General features: G+C 43.3%; 2 protein-coding genes across 5 annotated transcripts in view; one reads left to right on the top strand and one right to left on the bottom strand.

The window, feature by feature from the left end:
- LOC118401100 (pleckstrin homology domain-containing family G member 7-like) overlaps positions 1-13,603 on the top strand; it is a 47,633-nt gene extending 34,030 nt beyond the window's left edge. The window contains exons 16-17 of the mRNA XM_035798333.2: positions 7,306-7,403; positions 13,046-13,603. Coding sequence (XP_035654226.1) covers positions 7,306-7,403; positions 13,046-13,150 — 203 coding nt within the window. The 3' untranslated portion in view covers positions 13,151-13,603. The remainder of the gene's footprint in view (positions 1-7,305; positions 7,404-13,045) is intronic.
- Positions 1-22,387, bottom strand: part of eea1 (early endosome antigen 1) — a 59,851-nt gene that overhangs the window by 2,324 nt on the left and 35,140 nt on the right. For 3 of the 4 annotated variants that reach the window (XM_035798328.2, XM_035798329.2, XM_035798332.2), the window contains 4 exons: positions 20,892-21,130; positions 20,247-20,367; positions 19,798-19,896; positions 13,748-19,326 (listed from right to left, as the gene is read on the bottom strand). In XM_035798328.2, the coding sequence (XP_035654221.1) occupies positions 19,204-19,326; positions 19,798-19,896; positions 20,247-20,367; positions 20,892-21,130 (582 nt within the window). In that variant the 3' untranslated portion in view covers positions 13,748-19,203. Of the gene's footprint in view, positions 1-13,747; positions 19,327-19,797; positions 19,897-20,246; positions 20,368-20,891; positions 21,131-22,387 lie in introns of those variants that run through there. The other variant, XM_035798330.2, reaches the window with a different exon arrangement.

The following is a 22,387-nucleotide window of genomic DNA, read 5'->3' as shown; positions in this document are numbered from 1 at the left end:
ACAAACGCAAGTTAACATTTACATTTACATTTAAGTCATTTAGCAGACGCTCTTATCCAGAGCGACTTACAAATTGGTGCATACACCTTATGACAACCAGTGGAACAGCCACTTGCATCTAAATCTTGTTGGGGGGGTGAGAAGGATTACTTACCCTTACTTACCCTATCCTAGGTATTCCTTGAAGAGGTGGGGTTTCAGGTGTCTCCGGAAGGTGGTGATTGACTCCGCTGTCCTGGCGTCGTGAGGGAGTTTGTTCCACCATTGGGGGGCCAGAGCAGCGAACAGTTTTGACTGGGCTGAGCGGGAACTGTACTTCCTCAGTGGTAGGGAGGCGAGCAGGCCAGAGGTGGATGAACGCAGTGCCCTTGTTTGGGTGTAGGGCCTGATCAGAGCCTGGAGGTACTGAGGTGCCGTTCCCCTCACAGCTCCGTGGCGAGCACCATGGTCTTGTAGCGGATGCGAGCTTCAACTGGAAGCCAGTGGAGAGAGCGGAGGAGCGGGGTGACGTGAGAGAACTTGGGAAGGTTGAACACCAGACGGGCTGCGGCGTTCTGGATGAGTTGTAGGGGTTTAATGGCACAGGCAGGGAGCCCAGCCAACAGCGAGTTGCAGTAATCAAGACGGGAGATGACAAGTGCCTGGATTAGGACCTGCGCCGCTTCCTGTGTGAGGCAGGGTCGTACTCTGCGGATGTTGTAGAGCATGAACCTACAGGAACGGGACACCGCCTTGATGTTAGTTGAGAACGTCAGGGTGTTGTCCAGGATCACGCCAAGGTTCTTAGCGCTCTGGGAGGAGGACACAATGGAGTTGTCAACCGTGATGGCGAGATCATGGAACGGGCAGTCCTTCCCGGGAGGAAGAGGAGCTCCGTCTTGCTGAGGTTCAGCTTGAGGTGGTGATCCGTCATCCACACTGATATGTCTGCCAGACATGCAGAGATGCGATTCGCCACCTGGTCATCAGAAGGGGGAAAGGAGAAGATTAATTGTGTGTCGTCTGCATAGCAATGATAGGAGAGACCATGTGAGGTTATGACAGAGCCAAGTGACTTGGTGTATAGCGAGAATAAGAGAGGGCCTAGAACAGAGCCCTGGGGACACCAGTGGTGAGAGCGCGTGGTGAGGAGACAGATTCTCGCCACGCCACCTGGTAGGAGCGACCTGTCAGGTAGGACGCAATCCAAGCGTGGGCCGCGCCGGAGATGCCCAACTCGGAGAGGGTGGAGAGGAGGATCTGATGGTTCACAGTATCGAAGGCAGCCGATAGGTCTAGAAGGATGAGAGCAGAGGAGAGAGAGTTAGCTTTAGCAGTGCGGAGCGCCTCCGTGATACAGAGAAGAGCAGTCTCAGTTGAATGACTAGTCTTGAAACCTGACTGATTTGGATCAAGAAGGTCATTCTGAGAGAGATAGCGGTAGAGCTGGCCAAGGACGGCACGCTCAAGAGTTTTGGAGAGAAAAGAGAGAAGGGATACTGGTCTGTAGTTGTTGACATCGGAGGGATCGAGTGTAGGTTTTTTCAGAAGGGGTGCAACTCTCGCTCTCTTGAAGACGGGAGGGACGTAGCCAGCGGTCAGGGATGAGTTGATGAGCGAGGTGAGGTAAGGGAGAAGGTCTCCGGAAATGGTCTGGAGAAGAGAGGAGGGGATAGGGTCAAGCGGGCAGGTTGTTGGGCGGCCGGCCGTCACAAGACGCGAGATTTCATCTGGAGAGAGAGGGGAGAAAGAGGTCAGAGCATAGGGTAGGGCAGTGTGAGCAGAACCAGCGGTGTCGTTTGACTTAGCAAACGAGGATCGGATGTCATCGACCTTCTTTTCAAAATGGTTGACGAAGTCATCTGCAGAGAGGGAGGAGGGAGGGGGGAGGATTCAGGAGGGAGGAGAAGGTGGCAAAGAGCTTCCTAGGGTTAGAGGCAGATGCTTGGAATTTAGAATGGTAGAAAGTGGCTTTAGCAGCAGAGACAGAGGAGGAAAATGTAGAGAGGAGGGAGTGAAAGGATGCCAGGTCCGCAGGGAGGCGAGTTTTCCTCCATTTCCGCTCGGCTGCCCGGAGCCCTGTTCTGTGAGCTCGCAATGAGTCGTCGAGCCACGGAGCGGGAGGGGAGGACCGAGCCGGCCTGGAGGATAGGGGACATAGGGAGTCAAAGGATGCAGTAAGGGAGGAGAGGAGGGTTGAGGAGGCAGAATCAGGAGATAGGTTGGAGAAAGTTTGAGCAGAGGGAAGAGAAGATAGGATGGAAGAGGAGAGAGTAGCGGGGGAGAGAGAGCGAAGATTGGGACGGCGCGATACCATCCGAGTAGGGGCAGTGTGGGAAGTGTTGGATGAGAGGGAAAAGGATACAAGGTAGTGGTCGGAGACTTGGAGGGGAGTTGCAATGAGGTTAGTGGAAGAACAGCATCTAGTAAAGATGAGGTCAAGCGTATTGCCTGCCTTGTGAGTAGGGGGAGGGTGAGAGGGTGAGGTCAAAAGAGGAGAGGAGTGGAAAGAAGGAGGCAGAGAGGAATGAGTCAAAGGTAGACGTGGGGAGGTTAAAGTCGCCCAGAACTGTGAGAGGTGAGCCGTCCTCAGGAAAGGAGCTTATCAAGGCATCAAGCTCATTGATGAACTCTCCGAGGAACCTGGAGGGCGATAAATGATAAGGATGTTAAGCTTGAAAGGGCTGGTAACTGTGACAGCATGGAATTCAAAGGAGGCAATAGACAGATGGGTAAGGGGAGAAAGAGAGAAAGACCACTTGGGAGAGATGAGGATCCCGGTGCCACCACCCCGCTGACCAGAAGCTCTCGGGGTGTGCGAGAACACGTGGGCGGACGAGGAGAGAGCAGTAGGAGTAGCAGTGTTATCTGTGGTGATCCATGTTTCCGTCAGTGCCAAGAAGTCAAGGGACTGGAGGGAGGCATAGGCTGAGATGAACTCTGCCTTGTTGGCCGCAGATTGGCAGTTCCAGAGGCTACCAGAGACCTGGAACTCCACGTGGGTCGTACGCGCTGGGACCACCAGGTTAGGGTGGTCGCGGCCACGCGGTGTGGAGCGTTTGTATGGTCTGTGCAGAGAGGAGAGAACAGGGATAGACAGACACATAGTTGACAGGCTACAGAAAAGGCTACGCTAATGCAAGGAAATTGGAATGACAAGCGGACTACACGTCTCGAATGTTCAGAAAGTTAAGCTTACGTAGCAAGAATCTTATTGACTAAAATGATTAAAATGATACAGTACTGCTGAAGTAGGCTAGCTGGCAGTAGCTGCGTTGTTGACACTACACTAATCAAGTCGTTCCGTTGAGTGTAATAATTCTACAGTGCTGCTATTCGGGGGCTAGCTGGCTAGCTAGCAGTGTTGTTTACGTTACGTTGAGTTAAAAGAACGACAATAGCTGGCTAGCTAACCTAGGGAATCGGTCTAGACTACACAATTATCTTTGAAACAAAGACGGCTATGCAGCAAGCCACGATCAAACAAATCAAACCGCTGCACTGCAATGAAACGAAACGAAAATGTGAAACCACCTGACCGGGTTGTTGAATTCAAAACAGCAGACGTTGGCTAGCTGTTAGCAGTTAGCTGTTGGCTAGCTAGCAGAGTCTCCTACGTTAAGGACGACAAATAGCTGGCTAGCGAACCTCAGTGAATTAAGATAATCACTCCAAGGCTACACACACTAAACTACACAATTATCTTGGAAACAAAGACAGCTATGTAGCTAGCTAACACTGAACTAATCAAGTCGTACAGTTGAGTGAATAGCACTACAGTGATGCTAATCTGTGTGCGTTAGCTAGCTCCTGGGCGAATAGCAGTGAAGGCTACGTTAGGGCGACGAAATACGATAATTATGCAATTATCTCTGATACAAGGACGGCTATGTAGCTAGCTAAGAAGAATTGCTAAGAATTGCTAAGATTAGACAAATCAACCGTTGTACTATAATGAAATGTAATGAAAAAGTTATAAAAAGTTATACAACCTGCAGAGCGAAGTAAGATAGGGGGCAGTATTTCCCCTTTGGATGAATTGCGTACCCATAGTGAACTGCATCAAAATCTGTCCTAAATTGCTAATATATGCATATTATAATTAATATTGGATAGAAAACACTGAAGTTTCTAAAACCGTTTGAATTATGTCTGTGAGTATAACAGAACTCACAGGGCAGGCAATCTTGCAAACTAGTTTTGAAATCCTGAAAGTTGGGGCAACTTTGACGTCATCGCCCCCTCCCTTCCCAAAAAGTTATGGATCTGGAAACACTTTCTGTGTCTTCCACTAGATGTCCTCAATGGAGCATTTGCTGTGAACTTTGACCTAACTTTGACCTAATGGGAAGGAAAGTGCTAAAGTGTCGCAAAAGATTAATGTGCTTGAAGGCGCGTATGCGTTGGAGTGCTTCGTCTGTTCCAATCAGCCCCAGATGAACATGGATGGCCCAGTTGGAATGCTATTCGATTTTTATGATTATAACATCCTGAAGATTGATTCTGCACTTAGTTTGACCAGTTTTGTCGACCTGTAATATGTAATTTGGAAGTTTTGATGCAAAATTATCCTGGACCAGAAGTAATTTTTTGGGCATTTTGAGCTGAAAGTGGTAGCAAATGCTGCTACATGGACACTAGAATTGAACATTATGAAACAAAACGATGTATTGTTGAACTAGGACTCCTTGCACTACATTCTGATGGAAGATCATCAAAGGTAAGGGAATATTTATGTTGTAATTTTGTATTTCTGTTGACTCCAACATAGCGGAGAAATATTGTTATGTCTGAGCGCCGTCTCAGATTATTGCAATGTTAGGCTTTTTCCGTAACGTAAAAGAAAAATGTGACACAGCGGTTGCATTAAGAACCAGTGTATCTTTTTAATTATATATAGAACATGTATCTTTAGTCAAAGTTTATGATGAGTATTTCTGTTATCTGGCGTAGCTTTCTATATTTCCTCCGGACATTTTGGAGAATTTTCTGAACATGGCATCAATGTAAACTGAGATTTATGGATATAAAATGCATATTATCGAACAAAACATAAATGTACTGTGTAACGTCATATGCCTGTCATCTGATGAAGATTTAAGAGGTTTGTCCATTTCTACACTCAATCATGGACATTCTTACTGACACCTGGCTGCTTCACGTGATTTATTGGGTTGTCTGCCATTTTGCCCTCTGCTGTTGTCTGTGTCTAACAATTATTTTTTTTAAATCCTGCTTTTGTCATTTTATCTTGTGTTACAAAATGGCTACGTTTTTTCTTTGTTTTGGTGGTGGTATACATAAATATATGCTGTTTTCGCCGTAAAATATTTAAAAAATCTGACATGCTGGGTAGATGAACATGGTGTTTATCTTTCATTTGAGGTATTGGAATTGTTAATGTGTGGAGGTTAAACATTTCTAAGAATATTTTTGCATTCCCTGCACCACCGTTTCAGCTGAACAGGGGGGTGTAGTTCCTGTAGGGGAACCCATAGGCTGAAGAAGTTTTAACATCCTCGTTAACATTGCCTGTTAACATTAATTTATTATTTAATTTTTTAAAATATACTTCTGTGTATTGATTTTAAGAAAGGCATTGATGTTTATGGTTAGGTACATTCGTGCAACGATTGTGCTTTTTTCGCAAATGTGCTTTTGTTAAATCATCCCCCTATTGGCGAAGTTGGCTGTCTTTGTTAGGAAGAAATGGTCTTCACACAGTTCAACGAGCCAGGCGGCCCAAATTGCTGCATATACCCTGACTCTGTTGCACAGTATGCAAGTGACACAATTTCCCTAGTTAAAAGAAATTCATGTTAGCAGGCAATATTAGCTAAATACACAGGTTTACAAATATATACTTGTGTATTGATTTTAAGAAAGGCGTTGATGTTTACGGTTAGGTACAAATTGGTGCAACAACAGTGCTTTTTTCGCAAATGAGCTTGTTAAATCACCTGTTTGGCAAAGTAGGCTGTAATTCAAGGATAAATTAGCAGGCACCTCATCGATTTATATGCAACGCATGACAAGCTAGATAACTACCATTGGTTGATGATATTACTAGTTTAACTAGTGATTATGTTAAGATTAATAGTTTTTTTTATAAGATAAGTTTAATGCTAGCTAGCACCTTACCTTGGCTCCTTGCTGCACTCTCATAACAGGTAGTCAGCCTGCCACGCATTCTCCCCGTGGAGTGCAATGTAATCGGCCTTAATCAGGGGTCCAAAATGTATCGGTCGACCTCTAGAGACTACCCCAACATATGGAAGAAGGTACTCTGGTCAGATGAGACTTAAATTGAGCTTTTTGGCCATCAAGGAAGCGTTTTGTCTGGCGCAAACCCAACACCTCCCATCACCCCAAGAACATCATCCCCACAGTGAAGCATGGTGGTGGCAGCATCATGCTGTGCGGATGTTTTTCATCGGCAGGGACTGGGAAACTGGTCAGAATTGAAGGAATGATGGATGGCACTAAATACAGGGAGTTTCTTGAGGGAAACCTGTTTCAGTCTTGTATTTGAGACTGGGACGGACACCTTCCAGCAGGACAATGACCCTAAGCATACTGCTAAAGCAACACTTGAGTGGTCCCCCCCTTAAGATTTAGATGCACTATTGTAAAGTGGCTGTTCCACTGGATGTCATAAGGTGAATGCACCAACTTGTAAGTCGCTCTGGATAAGAGCGTCTGCTAAATGACTTAAATGTAAATGAAACATTTAAATGTCTTGGAATGGCCTAGTCAAAGCCCTAGATATGCACTCAAGTTTTGTTTGTTTATTTCATAATAAAAATATTATGCATCTTCAAAGTGGTAGGTATGTTGCGTAAATCAAATGATTTACAACCCCCCCCCCCCGCGGGTGAGTACTTTCGGAAACCACTGTATTGTGCAATCCAGTTATCTAAACCGCAGATTAGTCATCTGTAATCGATTACAGTATCAGTCCTGAGTTATTTGTTCAGTACTCTTTCTTCTGTACTGTTTATGTGCGTTTTTTCAACAGACCTGGCCTTGTGACTGTTGGTAGAGCACGGCACTTGTAACGCCAGGATTATGGGTTCGATTCAAACAGGGACCAGTATGAAAATGTATGCATGCACTACTGTAAATTGCTCTGGATAAGAGTATAATTTATATATAAACTAGGTTGTATTAATTAGAAACTAAATGGATGCAAACTGGCCAAAACAGGGAGGGACCACCTGAACTTCCAATATGAAGCGCTTGTTTTCAATTTCTGTTAAAAAAATATATACATTTTTCTATGGTGTGCACTAATGACACTGACATGTTTCATCCTTCTCTTCTCAGCATCAGGGCTATCCCAATCCTTCATTATCATGCACCAGAACCGCTACCAGCAGTGTATCGCTGCCTTCATTCTACAAGCACCGTCCGAGGCCGTCAAGGTACAGTAAGAGCACTCTGAACTTAAAGTAACACACTGTACGTGTTGTAGTCCTAACAAAAACACTGAATGACAGTAGTGTTTTTACAATGAGAATTGGGTTGCATTCCAATTTGGTTGTTCGTGTGTAATTGTACCATGGTGGCTGATATTTCATTATGTGGTCATATGTAAGGCGTGGATTTATCACGATCATGACATTCCCATCTCAACATACTCACAGCAGGTTCAAAGTGTATTCATTTGAGTTGCTAGTTGATTACTGCCATATAAATTCCTGTGTTATCCTTCATTCATCACCATGTTTCATTCCTTTGCCGGATGATAATAATCATTGTTGAGCTATTTACAGTCTATTTGTCTAGGAGATTTTCTCTGCGCAAACATACAAATTGCTATCTTTCCAGAAATCAAGTGACTCGATCCAGTTAGTGTTTGTCATAGTGCTGAGTGCTTATTGAGGACAGTTCGATTGGTTTAATGTATTTTTGACATTAAAAGCACTGTGCATTGTGGATTGCAAGCTGTAAGACAATTAATACAAGTCCCATGACGTTAGTGATCTCCCATTACTGCTTATGAACCATAATTATGAACCATAATTTATTCATATTCCAAGTCATCTCATTTCCGTAGAGCTGCTGCCTATCAAAATCACTATTTTTGTAGTTATTCAAAGTAAATAAGGCATAATTTTATAACTGCTGAATACCAACAATCAAGATCATGTATTTTCAGGCTCGCCAATTAACTGCTTTCTATCCATATCGATTGCTTGTTCTGCCTTGCTACGCACAGATGGACAGTCATGGTTTTCTTGCACCAAACTTTGCAAAATATTGGTCTATTGGAAACTACAACTCCCTACTACATTGCACAGTTCAGGCTTAATCTGATTTATCTCTACAGAAACTGCACATTGAGCTCACAGAAAAAAATGAACGAAATGGAATTCAAATAATTGAACAGACTTAAGTCAATTAGTCTAAAAACTGAAAAATAACCTACATTTTGGTTAATCGCTCAGCACTAGTTGGTCATCGGACACTAGCAGAGAAGTCTGTATTCCAATACTGTCCGAGTCACCTTGCTCTTTGACACATCTAAATTAGGTGGAATTTCCTTCATTACTAGGCATGAGTAAGGTTGCAAAGGGTGGGTATATTACTGGAAATGTTGAAAGTTTACCAGTAAATTACCAGAATCTTTACAACTTTTCAATGATTTTAGGTAAGTAGAATCTCAATTCAACGGCTCAGACACAAGAGGCATGTGGCAGGGTCTACAGTCAATCACGGACTACAAGAAGAAACCCAGCCCAGTCACGGACCAGGATGTCTTGCTCCCAGGCAGACTAAATAACTTTTTTGCCCGCTTTGAGGACAATACAGTGCCACTGACACGGCCTGCAATGAAAACATGCGGTGTCTCCTTCACTGCAGCCGAGGTGAGTAAGACATTTAAACGTGTTAACCCTCGCAAGGCTGCAGGCCCAGACGACATCCCCAGCCGCGCCCTCAGAGCATGCGCAGACCAGCTGGCCGGTGTGTTTACGGACATATTCAATCAATCCCTATACCAGTCTGCTGTTCCCACATGCTTCAAGAGGGCCACCATTGTTCCTGTTCCCAAGAAAGCTAAGGTAACTGAGCTAAACGACTACCGCCCCGTAGCACTCACTTCCGTCATCATGAAGTGCTTTGAGAGACTAGTCAAGGACCATATCACCTCCACCCTACCTGACACCCTAGACCCACTCCAATTTGCTTACCGCCCAAATAGGTCCACAGACGATGCAATCTCAACCACACTGCACACTGCCCTAACCCACCTGGACAAGAGGAATACCTATGTGAGAATGCTGTTCATCGACTACAGCTCGGCATTCAACACCATAGTACCCTCCAAGCTCGTCATCAAGCTCGAGACCCTGGGTCTCGACCCCGCCCTGTGCAACTGGGTACTGGACTTCCTGACGGACCGCCCCCAGGTGGTGAGGGTAGGCAACAACATCTCCTCCCCGCTGATCCTCAACACGGGGGCCCCACAAGGGTGTGTTCTGAGCCCTCTCCTGTACTCCCTGTTCACCCACGACTGCGTGGCCACGCACGCCTCCAACTCAATCATCAAGTTTGCGGACGACACAACAGTGGTAGGCTTGATTACCAACAACGACGAGACAGCCTACAGGGAGGAGGTGAGGGCCCTCGGTGTGGTGTCAGGAAAATAACCTCACACTCAACGTCAACAAAACTAAGGAGATGATTGTGGACTTCAGGAAACAGCAGAGGGAAAACCCCCCTATCCACATCGATGGAACAGTAGTGGAGAGGGTAGCAAGTTTTAAGTTCCTCGGCATACACATCACAGACAAACTGAATTGGTCCACTCACACTGACAGCGTCGTGAAGAAGGCGCAGCAGCGCCTCTTCAACCTCAGGAGGCTGAAGAAATTCGGCTTGTCACCAAAAGCACTCACAAACTTCTACAGATGCACAATCGAGAGCATCCTGGCGGGCTGTATCACCGCCTGGTACGGCAACTGCTCCGCCCTCAACCATAAGGCTCTCCAGAGGGTAGTGAGGTCTGCACAACGCATCACCGGGGGCAAACTACCTGCCCTCCAGGACACCTACACCACCCGATGTTACAGGAAGGCTATAAAGATCATCAAGGACATCAACCACCCGAACCACTGCCTGTTCACCCCGCTATCATCCAGAAGGCGAGGTCAGTACAGGTGCATCAAAGCTGGGACCGAGAGACTGAAAAACAGCTTCTATCTCAAGGCCATCAGACTGTTAAACAGCCACCACTAACATTGAGTGGCTGCTGCCAACACACTGTCATTGACACTGACCCAACTCCAGCCACTTTAATAATGGGAATTGATGTAAATATATCACTAGCCACTTTAAACAATGCTACCTTATATAATGTTACTTACCCTACATTATTCATCTCATATGCATACGTATATACTATACTGTACTCTATCATCGACTGCATCCTTATGTAATACATGTATCACTAGCCACTTTAACTATGCCACTTTGTTTACTTTGTCTACATACTCATCTCATATGTATATACTGTACTCGATACCATCTACTGTATGCTGCCCTGTACCATCACTCATTCATATATCCTTATGTACATATTCTTTATCCCCTTACACTGTGTATAAGACAGTTTTGGAATTGTTAGTTAGATTACTTGTTGGTTATCACTGCATTGTCGGAACTAGAAGCACAAGCATTTCGCTACACTCGCATTAACATCTGCTAACCATGTGTATGTGACAAATAAAATTTGATTTGATTTGAGGTAATATCACAAGACATCTAGTGGCCCTTTTGGGTACTTCATATTGTCACTGCTGTCTATCTCTGGCCTTGTCACATGGAAAATATGAGATTATTAAAATAAGATTTAACTGTAAAACATTATCCATAATATAAACCAGCAATTTATGTCCCGATTCCAACTTAGGAAGTTCTACCTTTCCTACACACTTCTCACTAGTTGGTATTCAGACTTTCCTTGTGCAGGTGCATAACACGCTTTGCAGTCATGATTCCCTTCTGCACACTGAATAAATGTGGCCAACAGATTTTCTCTTGGAGTTTTCATTCAATAGAGTTGCCAGTGCATCTATCTTAATGGTGTACCATTTTTAAAATGAGGATATTGTTGACAGACTTGAATACATTGAGAACAATTTTGGAAAATAGGCATCAGTTTGCTGCAAAAAAACACTAACTGGACAGTTTTCTCAATTTCTACACTCAATCATGGACATTCTTACTGACACCTGGCTGCTTCACGTGATTTATTGGGTTGTCTGCCATTTTGCCCTCTGCTGTTGTCTGTGTCTAACAATGTTTGTGCTGCTAACATGTTGTGCTAATGCCATGTTGTTGTTGCTGCCATGCTGTGTTATGTGTTGCTGTCATGCTTTGTTGTTGTATGGAGTGTTGTGGTGTCTCTTGTTGTGATGTGTTTTTGTCCTACATTTTTCATCCCAGCCCCCATCCCCACAATAGGCCTTTTGCCTCTTGATAGGCAATGCATTTGTTATTAATTGACTTGCCAAGTTAAATAAAGCCATGTAAATAACATATGCATATTCATCTCCGTTTCAACACAAACTGGTAGATGTAATAAATACTCTGATCTTGTAGATTATTTAGGCAACGTTTGGGGTTAGGAAAGCATGTATGACCAAAAAAAAAGGTTGAGAGCCTTTACGCACTAAATATATTAAGGAATTAAAAAGTGGTTTGATTCATCCTGAAAGTTGTCATTCAAGTTCTATCCATGAAATATTGGAAGGTGGAAAAAAAGTTTACAATAAAGGTTGAACAAGTCCTATAAATCTACTCTAATCATTGAACTGTAATGACAACGGTCCAGTCGTCGTGAACTGTGCTCCAGGTTTAACCTGCTGCGTGTGGTCAATGCCATAATGTCCCACATTGCACAACATTAGCCTAATATGATCCACTAATGCCAGCCACCCTCAGGAACAACTACACGGATGTGACCGAGGAAAGAAAGGTGAATGGAATGTGAAAATAAAGTTAAATTGAAGTAAAGCTAACACTAAAGTGACAGTTAGAAATGTATGTTGGTGCCTGCTGATAGTGGCTAATATAACATAATACAAATGGTGAAAATAGGCTATAAACCATAGGCTATAATTAAAACATTCTAAAGCGCAGACATCAAATTGACACACAATTCTGAGTAACGACACGGCTATTTATAGGCTATTTCGTTGTGGAAAAGGGGCTGCAAATACATGTTCTGATTTTCAGTTTGCTTCCATATGACTTTTCACATTCATCTCCAGGGATCATAAGGAAAAAATAATCTCCAAACGGATTACTCATTTACCTAGCTCTTCTCATTAAATCGCAGTGCGTGGAGAATGCTGTTATTTGTATTGAAACAAATACGCTTTTTCCACTTAGGGCAGGTTCGCTCAACCTCATTCGTGGTTTCCTTGCCTGTAAAGGTGGTGGAATTAAGACGAGGTCAAAATACCTCCGCCACGCCTTTTTAATTTCTTAGATCTCCACCCCAAACGAATAGCATGCTATTTTCATAATTAAATTAAGGTCAGAATACGCATAGAGAGAAGTGCATAAAAAGGAACTCCCCATTTACAAGCGCATCACTCTGGTCTGAATCTGGGCATAGTGAATCCATGAAATATCATTTCTGTCCATGTATTTATCAATGTTTTAGCATCACAACTGATAAGTCTAGTTGATTGACTTAGAGGTCATTGAAAATAATCCCATTGATGCTTTTTAATTTTTATTAGGCTTTCTCTTGAACCATCTGGTCTATCTACTAGAAACTCGTACATTTCTTTGTCCATATTAATACATACAATAAAATAAAGTTATTCAAGTATAAATGACCAAAGTTACGATAGGTTGCCATAGATTGTTAATTAACAAAATTACTGGTCGCTTTGCAACCCCAGGCATGAGTTAGTGAGCCAAGTATCCACATGGTACCGTGTGTATGTCAAGTTAATTTCAAAAGGTCTCAACACACGATTTAAAAAAATGACAAAACACTGTTGAAATGGGAACAATAAACAAACTACAAAAATGTGTTCCTTTCCAGAGGGTGTGGATGTCAGAGATAGAGGGTGCCGTGACGACACTGAATTCTCAGCAGCCTCCTCGGGTGAAGAGCTCCTCACTGTGGGTAGAGTCCTCCCAGATCTGAGCCATCTGACGTTCACTACAACAGGGGACCACAAATACTGCTTCTGGGGCCTCCTACTATAGGTGGCTAAGATTTTCTTTTCACACTGTCCTTTCTAGCAGAGTTCTAGAATTGTGGTGAATATGTAACCAGGCCAGCCCAGTTTGGATGTAGTGTGAAAGGGGTATACGTATGCAGGTTCTAAGTACATACCAGCACAAATGCACTTGAATAAACTAGCTAGTTGTCGAGACCTTTGATTAGTTTAATCAGGTGCTGGAATGAAAACCTGCACTCCTGGTGAATTTCTCCAGTACCAGGGTTGGTGACCACTGCCCTAGACAAGGACTATTACGGTGTCTCCGCCTAAGCCGTTGTAAAGTATTAGCAGGATAATTTGTCAAATTCATGTTTGCTTTGAAAGTGCATTGTGGTACCATAAGATGACAATAAATTGTTGATAATGAGAAATTATGATTTTATCCTGTGTTGCTGAATACATTCACTTAAACTGTGGTAATGTGTCTATGACTAACAGTACAACTGACCCATGTCATTATTACCCCAGTGGGTGAAAAATCATAACTAGTTAACACACTGGTATACACACACACCAAGGAAAATACAGACCCCTTTTATTTAGTCATGATGGAAAATTGTCTTTCCTTAATCAGACACACATCCCTTCTTCCAGGACAGGTAGTCAGTGGTCCAAGGGAACACAGGGTTCCCGACGGTCACCATGACAAACAGAGCTTAGACGTTGCTGATGCATGACAGATCTTACAATGCCTGAATAGATATTTGACATGGCACGCAACCATTGGTTGACAAATGCAGGGTAACGTGACTCTTTCAGGCACAAACGCTACACACGGGGCCCTGTTGCAATACACCAGAAATGTATCCTTCCTTGAAGTTACAGATCGGTGGAAGTGAGTGTTAACCTTCCTTTCATCTATCCATCTACTTAGATTTGTGCTTACCTGAAGGAAATGAGGAAGGATGAATTTCTAAAGTATATAAAACGGTGCTATGATATCCTCAAGTGGACGAGGAATGAACTCAAGACAATTGATATCATGCATGACGACGGCCGGCATCCACGTGAAACAAGCCAGATTAGTGCCATCTTTTTTTATTTTTACATTACATTTGTCGAACGCTTCTTTATACACACGCAAGTGTTAACATTTTACAAAGATAATTACTAAGTGACAATGTTGTACAATAAGATGGTAAACCCTATGACCGAGTTAGAGGGGCAGGTTTTTGCTCTAGCCGAGCACTGAAACACCCGCTTCAATTTAAAGTATTGATGAGCAGTTGCTATGAACGAGGTATTAGTGCTGGAACAAAAGCCTGCACTAACCTTGTAGCCCTCTCCAGGACCAGGGTTGGTGACCACTTCTCAACTATAAGGGTGGAGTTCGTGGGCAGATACTTGGCACAGGCTGCGCCTGTAACGGCTATTAACACAGAATATGATGAGGCGCAGCCGAGACCGCAAATCTCTTGGCCTTCGTGACAACCACAATATTAAATGCATCCAGCAAGCTGAGAAACCTGATCTGAACAACAGGGAAAGAAGAATCTTTCAGGTTAACCATAGTGCTATTTAAGTGCCTGTGCCAATCTGAGGTAGACTAAACCAATGTAATGCAGAAATGGATGCTAACGACACAGGAGTCTACTTGATCAAAATGATATGGTACAATGCCAAGTGTTTGAGAATGACCTCTTGAACCAAGAGTAAAGGGAGGACTGGCATTGAAAGAAAAAGGTGTTCAGGCCTTCAAAGACAGCTAGGCAGACACAGCTAGCCAGACACAGCTAGCCAGACACAGCTAGGCAGACACAGCTAGGCAGACACAGCTAGGCAGACAGTCCGGGGGGGATTGGGGAAACCCTGAGCTAGATGGACAGCCAGCCCATCTGCTAGCCAGACATGTAGACATACAGCAAGCCAGACAACTGACCAAGTCACTCACAATAACATGGCAGTCTTTCAACTAAGAGCCTTTATCATTTACTGTGGATTGACCAGACAGTGCAGGAGCAGTTCAAATCAGTACCGTGCCTTCAGAAAATATTCACAAACCATGACTTTCTACATTGTTACAGCCTAAATTTAAAATGTATTGAGTTAATCACGGGCCTACACACGATACCCCATCATTTCAAAGTGGAATTAGGTTTTTAAAAATTACAAGCTGAAATGTCAAGTATGCAAACCCTTTGTTATGGCAAGCCTAAATAAGTTAAGGAGTACAAATGTGCTTAACCATTTACATAAGTTGCATGGTCTCTGTGTACAATGTGTTTAACATGATTGTTGAATGACTACCTCATCTCTGCACCCCACACATACAATTATCAGTGAGGACCCCAGTTGAGCAGTGAATTTCAAACACTGATTCAACCACAAGGACAGGGGTGGTTTTCCAATGCCTCGCAATAAAGGACACCTATTTGGGAGATGGATAAAAAATAAAGCCGACATTGAATATTCCGTTGAGTATGGTGAAGTTATGAATTCCACTTTGGATGGTGCATCAATATACCCCGTCACTACAGAGTACGGGTCTAACTCTGTTTCCGGAGAGGAAGGAAAGTGACTTTAAAACAGTGAGTTTAATGGCGGTGATAAACTGAGGATGGATCAACCACATTGCAGTTACTCCACAATACTAACCTGAATGACAGAGTGAAAAGCCAGCCTGTACAGAATAAATATATTCCAAAACATGCATCCTGTTTGGCAATAAGGGACTTAAGTAAAACTGCAAAAAAATGTGGCAAATAAATTAACTTTGTCCTGAATACAAAGTTACGTTCGGGGCAAATCAAACAATGCATCACTGAGTACCATTCTTCATATTTTCAAGCATGGTGGTGGCTGCATCATGTTATGGGTATGCTAATCTTCGGCAAGGACTAGGGAGTTTTTTTTAGGATACAAATATAATGGAATAAAGCTAAGCACAGGCAAAATCCTAGAGGAAAACCTAGTTGTCTGCTTTCCAACAGACACTGGAAGACATTCACCTTTCAGCAGGATGATAACCTAAAACACCAGGCTAAATATACAGAGTTCCTTACCAAGACGACATTGAGTGTTCCTGTGTGGCCGAGTTACAGTTTTGACTTAAATTGGCAGTCTAGCAATGATCAACAACCAACTTGACAGAGCTTGAATCATTTTTAAAAGAACAATGAGCAAATATTATACAATTCAGGTGTGTAACACTCGTAGAGACTTGCCCAGAAAGACTCACAGCTTTACTCGCTGCCAAAGGTGAGTCTAACATGTATTGACTCAGGGTTCTTTACTTATGTAATCAAGATAGTTTTATTTTTCATAATTGTTTTTACATACGTTAGAATTTTACTTCCACTTTGACAGATCGTTGACAAAAAAATACAAATAAATATTTTAATCCCACTTTATAACACAACAAAATGTGGAAAATCCCAAGGGGTGTGAATACTTTCTGAAAGGCACTGTTTTTAGGGTCATTCTCATGAAACTGACATTTAAAAAATAAATATCCTAATCTCGGTGATCCAAGAGGACATGTACTTTCCTATCTCATAATTAGTATTGTTTTTTGATCAGATAATGCATTTTACAACTACCAATGCAACAATTTTCATTACCGCAAAACACTTTTTAAACTCCCAAAAAGTAAAACAAATAAATGTATAATATTTTTACCATTGCTTCGCTAATGAAAAGGCCTGAGTTAAACATTTAAAATGTATTTTGGGAAATATTACAGTAACAACCGTTTTGAATCAATAACTTTTGTATACATTCAAATAGTTGTATTTCATTTAGGTACACATCAGATTAAGACACAATTGCATAAATGTGTCCTAATATTTCCGCATTACGGTAATGATGAGCAGGTTTCGGAAATTAGTGTTGCATAATTTGCCATTGAAAAACCTGTACTGATCTCAACCAGAGATTCAGTAACCCAACAAATCAGTTTCATCATTTGTTAATCCCAAATAATCCTTGCATAGTACTAAAATAGCACTTATTACAGTATAAGTACTGTAATTATATGCATGCATTTTCAAAAGCGGACTTAAACGTAACTGCAAAAAAATACTTCTCCAAGGTCTTTACAGGTAATATTGGTGTATTAGGACGTGGATATTTGTGGTTGTACATTTTATTAAAGATGTATTTCTGGATTGAATGGGATCCTATGGGCAAACGGCATAACACAATATGCCTATAAAGCATCTAAAAACGTGGAACAACAAATGTCTTGGGATATTAAACAACAGTATAGGTAAGTGTGAAAAACAGGTACACATGACAAAATTGAGGACATTCTCCTTTGTGGTGGGGTTGCTCTTTGCTGAAACACAAACTGATGATCGTGGCTTAAAAGTAATTTAAACAGGGTTTTTACACCCCATATTTATTGAGACATTTGTTTTGGTAATGAGGCCCTTAGCCATTATGAGTCAGCAAACAATTGACCACATCACTAAAGCCCATTCATGCCTCCATGTTTAAGGTAATGGTTCTGATTTTTCTGGGAGCTCGTTTGCTTTGATTATTTCAAATCAGCTGTATAGTGCTAGGACAAAAACCAAAACGTGCACCTGGGGCGTGGCCCCAGGACCGACTTTGGGAATCCCTGCTCAAGATGATGCATCATGAGTGAATAAAAGTTTATTTAAAAACATTTAAGAGTTTTTACAGAAACTTGAAAGTGTTATGGTAATGAGACATGTCCACTTCAAGTAGTATAAAATTACCTCTGAATTGAATACAGATGCATTTCGTTAATGAGAATTTGGGATGAAAACTTTATTTCAAATAAGACTGCCAAAAACTGGACTTTTTCTTCAGAATGATAGTTGATATTTGCTACAGATGACTAGTTTCATGAGAATCACCAAAAAAATACTTGAATGAGGACCAGATTTTTTAAGTGTTATCAGTGCTGTTTTTGACGGGTTGTAAAGAGTGTAAATCAACATTGACATGTACAAAAGTGTCTGAAAGAGAAGGTTTAAACAGTCACCATGCAGACTGACAACACTGCAGCCCCTACACATACTGATACACATTCATTCCTAAAGCACCACATACACACACACCAGATACACGTGGACAGTTATTGCTGCTGCTTCAAAGCAGAGCACACACAGCCCCTGCAGTAGTCATGATGTTGAATGGGATACAGGTGACAGAAAAAGCACATGCAACCAACCACGTGGACAGTGAAAAACAAAAAAAGTTATTTCCGTTTTGTAGATATATGAGCAGCATTGAATTTTTTTTTTAAATTCTGATGTATATCAAGCATGTCTGAATTCTTGATAAAATGTATGACCTTATGAGTCAAAGCTTTCAGCTAGATTTAAAAAGTAATTGAAAAGAAATAAAAGGTATGAAAAATCCAGGCTTTCCATTTAGCTTCATATCATGGCCATCTCTCAGGACTGTTGGACTCCTCCAGTTAGACATTCTTTGGTCGTGAACAAAATACTTCTAAAACAAAGAACCACTGCTTTCCACCTTTCAAGGTAACTATATCCTTTCGTTAACTTAACCCGTTAGTCGGTACAACCCTTCAAGACCCAACTTACAGTCAACTGTCTTGTTAATGCTCAAGATGAAAATAATGCCAAACCAAGATGGCCGCCGTTCTAGCTAGATGTGTGGAGTAATGGATGGTGCTGTTGCTCTCCCTGTTACCATACTCTGTCCGACCGACTGACATGTCGACTTCAGGTCAGGAACAGCAACGGCACTATACAGATGCGGCCTATTCCATCACATAGCTCAGAAATGTCTGCAGTGCTTCTTTCATTATGTTCCCATCTTGTGTGACCTCCATCGGCCCCTATAGTGACTGGCCACTTCTTCTGCACTCCCATCACCAGGTTACTCCTCTCCAAAGCTCAGTAGGTATGTTTGCTTCACATGGTCCAATGGGGTTCACAGAGAGACAGACTGGTGTTGGTTCCTCAGTCCAGATGAATGCACATAAAAAATGGACATCATGAGACGTGCCGTTGCTGGGCTACTGGGGGGGGGGGTGTCAGGCCTGGAGATCTTCGAAGCATGTTTCACAAACCCGCACAGGCTTCTTGGATGAGGGTATGAGGGCGTTCTTGGCGGAGCACTCTGCACAGAAGATGTTGCCACAGTGTCTGCAGTGGTGCTGCAAGGGGGAGTCAGAGTTGGGAGTAGAGAGTCAGTTAGGAGGATGGGCAGTCAGGCTATGCCGACTATTTTGTTCTCTATGTATTTGAACTTTATTGAGACAGTTCGGAAATCAGAAAGACACCGAGGTAAGTGGGAGAAATAGTGGGAAGGGTGGACAGGGGGATTGAACACCGGTCACTGGTGAGGAGATTTGTACATGTGTTGGGAGCGTTATCATTCAACCACGGCTCTGCACAGCAGTTAACACTTTTGTGAATTCCTTTGTGGCTCCTCCAACATTTACAATGGTCGTGTTCGTAAGGCAGCAAACAGAAGAAAATGAACTGAAACAGGGAGGGACTACCTGAACTTGTCCAATAAGAAACATGAATACTTTTGTTGCTAAACATTCCTGTTGCAAAAAAATCTGCCCTAATGAACACAACCCTGAACACAAATGAACAGACCGCCGTGTAGTACAACTCACCTTCCTAATGGCGAGAGAGAAGCCCTTCCCACAGTCCATGCAGTTCTGTACCTCGTGGTCCTCTGCCCACTTCCTGGTCAGAGACTGTGACTGCTTTATCTACAGACGGGGACAAGGAGAGGGGTTAGAGCACCTGCATACACACAGCATGAAAACAAGCTCCACTAACACGCATGCACACTCCCAACACACACAGCTCTATTGACGAGCTATTCGTCCTACAGAGTTCGAAGCCGCAGCGTGGCGCGGTCTATTGTGTCATCCATAACTCGATAACAGCCTATTAAATGAGATGAATACAATTACGTAATGATTGGTCATTGGACTCCATGGATGTGGACTCCGTATTGTGCTTAATAAAGACAGAGTTCAGCTACAGGTCATAAAGAACGATGCATCTGAAGTCCTAATAGGTGCGTAACGTGGTGTTACGCATCTTGTATTGTTACCTGTAGTGACTGGTTTTCTCTGCCCAGCTCCTGCATGGCAGCTGTCGTATCATCCAGTTTCCTCCTCATCTCCACTACTTTGGCCTGCAGTTTCTCCATCTCCCCCTCACCCTTCACACACCTGAAACACAGCCATAACAGAGTCAACATGATTGAAGGCTAAAAGCTACCATAGGAGGAGAGAAAAAGAGGAAAGAGGGAGAGCGAGAGAAAATAAATCAAAGCAACTTCTATTGCATCACAGGGAGGTTATAATGACGGCACGACTTCTAGCAGTCAAACTACCGGAAATCAATTAGCCTATCCTGCAAGGTGTCAGGATGCCTAGTGGTTAGAGTGTTGGGCCGATAACCGAAAGGTTGCTGGATCGAATCCCCGAGCTGACAAGGTAAATATCTGTCGTTCTGCCCCTGAACAAGGCAGTTAAACCCACTGTCACCCAGGCCGCCATTCGAAATAAGAATTTGTTCTTAACGGACTTGTCTAGTTAAAAAAACGTTTAAAAATACCAGCCAACTTGCCCTTTTGTTTCGAAGACACCCACAAGGGTAGATTTAGCCAATTTCCTGCTTCAAGGTAGTTTCTGATAAACACACCACACAGTAATTCTGGAGACAACTTCACACCCACTACCCTCTCTCTCACCTCTCCAGCAGCGCGCGCCTCTCGTCCTGGTTGTTCTGCACAGTGGCCTCCAGCACAGCGATCTCGCCCCGCAGTTCATCCGTCTGCTTCTCCAGCTCGCCGCAGTGCCGCTGACTCCCCTGCCACTCCATCTTCAGCGTGGCCACGTTCTCGTTGAGCGCCGTCACCTGCAGGCCTAGCCGCGCCTCCGCCTCCTCTCCCCGCTTCGCCTGCCCCTCATGAGCATTACGCTCTGATGCCTGGGGAGGCGAGGGAGAACAGGGTATTTAGAAGTCTAGAGGAGAAAAGCCACACCTACAGGAGCTCTTACAACACATCTGAGTGACGATACCTAAAAGACACCATCACACAGTGAAACACAGCACGTAAAAGCAATAAGGGCTGGTGTGTGTTTTCTGTTAGTAGAGCGACTGTACATATGATACATTTCCACCAGCAAATAGCATTCAAATGTCAATCATCACATGTACAGTGCATTCAGAAAGTACAGCCTTATTCTAAATTTGATTCAATAAATGTTTTGCTCATCAATCTACACACAATACCCAATAATGACAAAGCAAAAACTGTTTTTTAGATATTTTTGCAAATGTATTAAAAATGTAAAACAAATACTTTATTTAGACATGATTTGGAAAGGCACACATCTGTCTATATAAAAGGTCCCACAGTTGACAGTGCAAGTCAGAGTAAAAACCAAACCATGAGGTCAAAGGAATTTTCCGATCCGCTCCGGTACGGACAGGGTTGTGTGTTGAGGGTTGTGTGTTGAGGCACAGATCTTGGGAAGGGTACCAAAACAATTCTGCAGCATTTAAGGTCCCCAAGAACACAGTGGCCTCCATCATTCTTAAATGGAAGAAGTTTGGAACCACCAAGACTCTTCCTAGAGCTGGCCGCCTGGCCAAAATGAGCAATCGGGGGATAAGGGACTTGGTCAGGGAGGTGACCAAGAACCCGATGGTCACTCTGACAGAGCTCCAGAGTTCGTCTGTGGAGATGGGAGAACCTTCCAGAAGGACAACAATCAGGCCTTTATGGTAGAGCGTCCAGACGGAAGCCACTCCTCAGTAAAAGGCACATGACAGCCGCTTGGAGTTATCCAAAAGGCATCTAAAGGACTCTCAGACCATGAGAAACCAGATTATCTGGTCTAATGAAACCAAGATTGAACTATTTGGCCTGAATGCCAAGCGTCACTTCTGGAGGAAACCTGGCACCATCCCTACGGTGAAGCATGGTGGTGGCAGCATCATGCTGTGGGGATAATTTTCAATGGTAGGGACTGGGAGACTAGTCAGGATAGAGGGAAAACCTACTCCACAGCACTCAGGACCTTAGACTGGGTCCAAGTTTCACCTTCCAACAGGACAACGACCCTAAGCACACAACACACGAGTGGCTTCGGGACAGGTCTCTGAAAGACCTTGAGTGGCCCAGCCAGAGCCCGGGCTTGAACCAGATCGACCATCTCTGGAGAGACCTGAAAATAGCTG

Source organism: Oncorhynchus keta, chromosome 22 (assembly GCF_023373465.1).
Source record: "Oncorhynchus keta strain PuntledgeMale-10-30-2019 chromosome 22, Oket_V2, whole genome shotgun sequence".
In the NCBI taxonomy this organism is placed as follows: domain Eukaryota; kingdom Metazoa; phylum Chordata; class Actinopteri; order Salmoniformes; family Salmonidae; genus Oncorhynchus; species Oncorhynchus keta.
The sequence above is the reverse complement of the archived record's forward strand: the minus strand, read 5'-3'. Positions and strand labels throughout refer to the sequence as shown.